Source organism: Dermacentor variabilis, chromosome 10 (assembly GCF_050947875.1).
Source record: "Dermacentor variabilis isolate Ectoservices chromosome 10, ASM5094787v1, whole genome shotgun sequence".
In the NCBI taxonomy this organism is placed as follows: Eukaryota; Metazoa; Arthropoda; class Arachnida; order Ixodida; family Ixodidae; genus Dermacentor; species Dermacentor variabilis.
The window spans coordinates 40,979,807-40,987,497 of record NC_134577.1 but is presented as its reverse complement, the minus strand read 5'-3'; the positions used below and the strand labels follow the sequence as shown (position 1 = coordinate 40,987,497).

General features: G+C 43.9%; 1 protein-coding gene across 1 annotated transcript in view; it reads left to right on the top strand.

The window, feature by feature from the left end:
- Positions 1-7,691, top strand: part of Orc1 (origin recognition complex subunit 1) — a 34,876-nt gene continuing 27,185 nt past the window's right edge. The window contains exons 1-5 of the mRNA XM_075672472.1: positions 1-194; positions 521-648; positions 2,795-2,973; positions 3,785-4,019; positions 5,769-6,024. Of these exons, the coding sequence (XP_075528587.1) occupies positions 97-194; positions 521-648; positions 2,795-2,973; positions 3,785-4,019; positions 5,769-6,024 (896 nt within the window). The 5' untranslated portion in view covers positions 1-96. The remainder of the gene's footprint in view (positions 195-520; positions 649-2,794; positions 2,974-3,784; positions 4,020-5,768; positions 6,025-7,691) is intronic.

The window sequence follows — 7,691 nt, the reverse complement described above, 5'->3', positions numbered from 1 at the left end:
AGCACGCCAGCGAGCGATCGGCCAACAGATCAGAAAAGGCGTTGGGTCTGCTCGCCTTTGCCGCATGCTTTGTTGACGCAGACTACACTGGTAAACATGCCGGACGTCGCTAGAAAACAAGGCAACGACGTAGATTTCGAATGGATCGGCGATTTTGTTGTGCAAAACCGCAGAAGCAAGAACAAGTCGTACAGGTCAGTCATCCTTGCCGAAGTAGCCCCGGCGGCATGTCATCCCTTTAACAATTAAAGGTCCGCGACCTTGGATTTTACATGCTCCGTAACAAAAAGATTTCACCCTTAAGAGGAGACTGTCGCTTGACCTTTCCTCCCCGAAGATCTGGGGCTTCGTTTCAATGCGTACATTAACTAAAATTCGTAAGATTGTCATTGTTGCGAGTTGAGAAAGTTCGTTACGTACGATCACTGGGTTATCGCGGGCAGCCTTTGTTGAAAGCGCGGTTGTTTGCATGATCTCGACGTGTCGTTCTAAACACCTCGTTGTGTGTTTTAACACGCAGCAAATTCAAGCTTTCGGGAAGAACGTACGCCGTCGGCGACTACGTTTTGATCCGCGATGACGACAGTATGGACCCCGAAGCACTCCGCAACTGCTACGTTGGTCGGATCAAGAGCGCCTTCGACACTGGTAAGGCCAGTAAGCAGTCGCTGATAGCATGCCGGATCGTTCTGAACATCATTCGCCTTGATGTGTGCAAAAGGTCTACGCTTAGGTGTGTGATAGTCATTTGCTGTGGCGATTTTACTGGTGCACTGTTGACGTAAGCGGATTCGCACACAATGCTTTGTCCTTAGCGTTAAGCGAGATGAGGCAGCATGAGCCACAGTGCCTTTCGTGATCACGTGGAAAATGCGCTAAATCATGTAACTGACGGGGGGAAAGAACCTGGTGAAAGATTTATCTCCTTTCGAGCGCTCGACCAAGCGACATGCAAGTTCCATTCCGGCGGTGTTTATCCTCGATAATTTTGTCTACATGTGATTGCCGAATGTAAAGAAGATTTTTCGTTGTGCTCGTTGTTGCTTTGATTGGGTCCTTTCAGTGGCACGCTTTTTCAATATTAATATATATTACCAACCCGCCTAAGTTCACACTCTATTTTAGACATCCATCTGCATTGCTCAGGAATTGTGTGCAGTCAGTGCAATGATTGTTGCAATGAGATTGGCCAACTCATTTTTTTGTTTTTATGAACTAAACTGTTACAACTAGTGCTGCATTGTTGTTTGCTTCTATTCCTCACTTGATAACCACACTTCTCGTAGCATGCTGTTTCTTCCCATTCACTTAAGTGCACAAAGGCGGCATGTGCATATTAAATATGCTAAAGTGAGCAGAAGCGTGTGTGAATAATTCCATTAGAGCTTGGGATTTTGTGTTCAACATATCCTGATTTGTGCAGTGCAAAGAAGAAAGAAAGAAAAAGCAAGAGGAAACAATGCACCAGACTGACTTCCAACAGCTATTTCGTTTCTAAATGAGCGCACATTTATAAACAAACAGATAACAGCAACATGTTGTGTCGATTTCACCCTTTACAGCTAGACACATCAGCTCTTTATTTGCTGGAACGTACCAGTCAATGTGTCGGAACAAAAATGTAACCGAAATATTTTTGTTCGGTTTTCAGTTCAAGGGGAAACTCGGCTATCCGATACAGCCGAGTTCAAGCAACATCAGAATTAGCGCGTATATCTCAGGCAGAAATAGCACCAGCGATAGCAGGTCGAGCGCAAGCCTTAATCTAAGCCTGTTGCTCAGTGCACTAGTAGATCGGCATCGTAGCAATACCAAGGGTTTGGGCGCTTAAGAGCTTATCATTTCGTTTTCTACAGGTATCAACACTTTGTTACCAAAGCTTTATCGTTGATTGAAGTTCGTTTTATCGGAGCAGCTGTCTCTCATTTCCGCGAGTACACTCGGTGACACGCTGCTTCTGATATGATGCTCAGTGCCTTGACTCAAGGCACTGAACCTAATCTCAGAATCTATAATTCAATTAATGAGAAAAATGAATATGTTATTGAGAAATAATAAATAACTGTTCACCTATTAAAAAATAATAAATCAAGAAAGCTTTAACATTACTTTGCTTCGAAAATTTTTGCATGCGAACCAAAACCGTTATGAGCCGTTACGGCTGAAATGAAACTAAAACCAGAACGAAAAACGTTTTGTTCCAACACCTTGGTATCGGTGACTTCACACTAATGCACGGCATGCTCAAGCAAGATATTTCGCCGGCTGCCAAAATTTACTAGCCAGCCAATTGTGATGGCTTCACAAAACCCTCCTGCGATTAAAATACAGATCACAACCACACTATTGACAGTGAGAAGCCACTCGTGTTCCCTTTCCTTCCGCTGTCACCTTCGTGCTCTTTCAGCCCATGGTTACTGCAACGTTTTGTTTATTTAACATAACACTTTCCACACATTTGCAGAATGCTATATACAGTCAAACTTAACTATAACAAAGTTACATACAATGCGAAAATACTTCTGTTATATCCGATATTCATTATAATCACAAATTCATCACATTGAATGCATTGCAATGAAGCAAGCGTGAGACGCATGCTTCATTATATCTAGTTTTGACAGTAAGATACCTAGAGCTATCACGTAGCACAGTGCTTGTTACAGCAGCCGGTTTGGTGCCCGTCCAGTTTAATCTTCTGTCTTTACACTCATTGTTTCGGACCGTTACACTTCAAGATGATGTGTCGTATATCTGCCTTAATTATTGATTGCAATGTACCATTCTCGTTTAGGCGAAACGAATGGAGACCACCGCTTTGTCACAGTGGCCTGGTACATCCGAGCTGTCGAACTTCCACCTTTGCAGCAGGCCAAGATAGTTGACGTCGACTATTTCCGCGAAGTGTTACTCGACGAACGCAAGCTGTGGTCCGACACTGTCGATGCCGAGACAATCTTCGGCAAGTGCTCGGTGAGTGTTGCCTAGATTCTTTTTCCGCAGCGGTTCACTGTCATTCTTATTTTTTTAATTCATACTTGCGACTTGTAGGGAATCATCATCTGCAGCCATGAGTGAGTGAGTGAGTGAAGTAACTTTATTTTGGTCCAGAGAAGACGCAGGGGAGATCCCGCGCCACCCGGCTAGTCCCACGTAGGGACCGCCAAGCCGAGCTTGACGGCCCGATCGCGGGCACTCTGGACGGCCAGGGTTTGGTCGTTGAGTTCGGGGCTGCCCATGGTACAATTCTTCATATAGAGCTGTCGCGCTGATATTGACTCTCATTTGACCAATGCCATATTTCCTCATGAAAAGACACCTAGCTATAATTTATTTGTTCAAGTTGTACTATTCCTATAGGACAGCTTTCTTCTGAGGAAGTTTTGCTTATGCAATGCTCAGCTGATGCTGACAAAAAATTTGCAAGTTTTGAAACATTAGCTCCCTACAGGTACAGTTGTCTGAGCACATGTATTGTCTTTACGGTGATTTATGGTAGGTCTGTATGGTGATTGCCAATTCAAGGCAAGGCAAAAGCAGTGACATGAAGAACAGAATGAAAGCTTTGGGTGAACTGATCCTTCCCCGCTAATCCTACTTCTTCCCTGCTGCAACAGCTGCTAAAGATGTTGACAAAAAATGTAAAGGTTGTATTGCATTTAACTGCATGTAAACGAGTAAGACTAAAAGAGGCAGAGCTACAAAATAAAAACGACAGATAGGAAATGTTTCTTTTGGTGTCTGTCCCTACGACTTACCTGAAAATCGTCCTTGCTTGTCGCAGGTACTGACAGTGCCTGCTAATGTGTCATCCAAGGCTGTCTTTGAGATGGTTGATGGTGAAGGGAACCCACTGTTCTTCTGCCGGTGGAAGTTTGATGGTCGTGGCATGACCCCTGTAATCGCACCTCCGTCACCATCCTCCAGCAAGAAGCAATCATCAAAAAGTGGCACGCCAAAATTGTTGCAGCAGCAATACCTGAACAAAAAGAAACATCATAGTGTCTCAACACCAATCCGTACGTTACCTTTTGTTCCCTCTTTCTATGGAATAATATGGCGTTTTGCATCTATATCCTCCTTGGATATAGCAGCTATATCCTCCTTGGATATCCTCCTTGGACCCAGCAAGATCCTAGTGACACAATAACTTTTAAAAGCAGCTCTTATTGACTACCAGTCCCTTTTGAGCGTAAAACTACTTTCTTGATCAGGTGGCACTGGTATAAGCTCACAGCAGCACCTCCATGTATGTGGACAAAGGGTACATTTCTGCAGTTTGTTGAGATTCAAGTTTCTTCACCTAAACACATAGGCACAGGCTCAGCCTCACATGGTAGTTCATTGCCATCACTTTTAATCTGCGATTGCCGCATTGTCTGGCGGCGTCGAGATGTACCACATACTCTTTTTTTTTTTTTTTTTTGGTGGTGGTGCTGGTGGTGGTGGTGACTGTGCACTGGGTATGTGTCATGCAAACCAGTAGTTTTCTATCAGTGATGACAAAATGATTAATTAAGCACTTGAAGTACAGTGCCGCCTACATCTAGCTTCATGTTAAGCCAGAATATTTTAGTTTGTCGTTACTAGCTTAATCTTAAAAGAAATGAAAGCTAATGTCCACACTGTTTGCATGGACACAGGGCCAACAAGGATATAGCTGTTGCGGCCTTTTCACTGGCTCAAAATGGTGATCTATAGTAGTAATGTGTAGGTTGTAACTGACACTATTTGCTATGCTATGAAGAATAGCACCTTGCAACGCTTCAATGTTCCATGCCAGCTTACCTTAAAAAAAGAAGCCCAATAGCCCCATCAGCCGTAGTAAAAATGCCATGTGAAGCCACATAGGGCAGCTGCACCCTAAGAAAAGTTTGCACACTTTGGGGCTTATCTGTCTCAAAACAATAAGCATCCTCAATCTTTCATGCATTTCCTTTCTCAAATGCTGCACGCCTGGTATTTCCAAGCCTTGAATGAAATGTGCATTATCAGCGTGAGGTAGGTTTCTTGACAGGATAGTAGGAAGCGCAGTTTTGAAGAAAACAAATTCAAATACAGGTGACTATTATCATTTGTGGAAAAGATAGGCCTGACTACTTTTATAGTATGTATTTTATACATTTTATAGTCTTATGATCACTCCGAGAATCGGGCTGTTTGATGCTTGGATTCAGTGTGCATCTTAAGAACAGGAAATAGAAGACAGGACCCTTGTCTTGTACCAGCCCACCCCGACTTATGCCTGCAAACTTCCTAGTTTCATTACGCCATCTAGTTCTCTGCCGTCCAAGACTATGCTTCCTTTCTTTTGGTACCCATTCTGTAACTCTAATAGACGACTGGTTAGGACAAGGAAAAAAAGTGAGAAGGCAGGGGTGTTGACCAGAAAAGCATTACATGTCCTTCCCAACACCATTTTTTCTTATGTCAACTAGAACAGCGGCTACCCATTTGCTCCCTAATCCACACCGCTTTCTTCCTCTTTCAAATATTGAGATTGCTCTGGCAATTCGCTTCTTTTAGTTTTTCTTGAAGTAGATCACATGGCAATGCCTGACTATAATCGCACTGCATTTAATCTTGCGATGTCTAGTACAGTCTGTATAAATGTGCATTCACTGTTGATTCTGTGTGATGTTTCCTGCATGCTCCCTTTCCAACTGTGTGCCCTTGTACTGACCCTTAGAGAAGTTGTTACAAAGTGCTGCCAACAACAAATAATAAACAACAGTTTTAAGGAAGGCTAAATGTTTACTTGCCCACAGGCAAACAGGTGAAGTCAAGAGGGGCATCCCTGTCACCTCGGCAACGAGATGGCGTGTCAGTCACTCTCGAGGGTATGCTGACAGACTTTCCAAGTCCAGTCAAGTCACAGTTGTCACCGCACAAGGTGCTTCTGGTCTCCCCAATCAAGATGCGCAGAGAGTGTGAGACTTGGAACTGCCTCCAGAAGTCAACTCCGCCACCACAGAGCCATGGGAAGCACAAAATCACTGACAAGACAGAACTGCCTAAGGCAAGGTGGGTCATCTCTCTGTCAACATAAGTGCAGACGTTAGCATCTCCCATCACGTTTAAGACTCTCTTTATTATTTTATGCCATCGCCAAAGGCCAATTCAGCAGTATGTACAATAGAACTTAGTGCAACAAACACGGATACAACAAATTATCAGATCTATCAAAATATATGTAGGATGTTTCTTGCTGATATCAATGCGCAACAAATATGTGCTTGCAACAAATATTGCATATAAAGAAGCTATCTTCATTTCACCTAGTTTCAGACCTATTCAATAAAACAAAAATTCATTCCCAACGGTGGGATCGAACGTCTGACTTTCAGCTCAGCAGCCTGATACTCTAACCATTAAAATGCTTCTCTCGTGCCAAGGCCAACTATCTCTTTGAGACGTTTGGAACGTGCCAGTTTGGCAGCTCGCACTTTGGGAGGCTTTGTTAGACTCCACAGCCTTTGGGATCGGTCCACAATCCTCAGTCCTTCCCTCCTAGCAGCTAATGCTACATAGAATTGATCTTGACATGTCATCAGTGAACTGCAAATGATGTCGTTGTTTAAACATACACCACATTACACAGGCATAGGTTCGTACAGTTGTATAAAGCGGAAGACACATTGCGCACATTTGCATGCAATACGTCGTGTGGCGGGGAGGGGTCCTACATGCTACAGCCGACAATATGGGACACATAGTAGTATGAAAGAGCAAGCGACGCGTACCTCCACCCAGAAACGGCGCCCCTGCATGGACACTCGAAATACTTCGTAACTTTGTAAAGAAAGTGAAAACAATAGTCTTTGTACAAATATTTCATCGTACAGCTATTTCATTTTACACAAACGATGCCAATAAAGACACATCTATGCAAGCAGCATAGACGTGCTCCTGCAAGGCCATATTGGTAGTGTCGGCTCTGCTTACAGCCACAGCATCTCAACCAGGGAGAGAAAATAAAGAGCCGGGATGATCAAAGCAACGAGGATTTTGCTCGCAGACCCTGCCCCGGCAAGTCTGCCATGTGGCCATGACGTACATGCTAACGGCACTGTCATTGGCTGTGGTTGACTGACCAATGCGGCAGTCATGCAGCAGGCGATTCGACGTCACATGCTGTCGGAACTTGTTGGGTGCAGCTGCTGGTGTGAATGGTCATAGAAGAAACCACGCGCAAAATCGCACCCCGTGTCTTGCACTTTACACGCTTGCGCTGACGACATCACCATCTGCATTTCTCTTGCTTATGCCTTATATATGTATAACTCAACAATCAGCATGTCATAAACCCGCGTCGAATGGCCAGAGTCGAAATAATGCCATCGTCATAAACAATCGTCATCAGTGTTGTCTTGCTGCTGTCATCGCACAAACATTTGCATCAGAGACATAGCTGTTTGCCTTACACAAACATGTTGGTCTACCTAAGGTCTACCTGGTACTGCGTAACCCCAAACAATGCTTGGTAGCCAGCTACATCCAAGATGCTTTGCATAGCATTGATTCCCATATATACTGTGTGAGATCTGAATATTTTTATTTTAGCTCAAGAACGTATACTTTTGCAAGCTTTCCTAGGTACCTCCACTACTACTTGAAATATACAATTTAGCAGGGACCCTGCACTTTCTGAAACCAGATTCACGTTGTCCGAAACTGTTTAGCGACTAGGA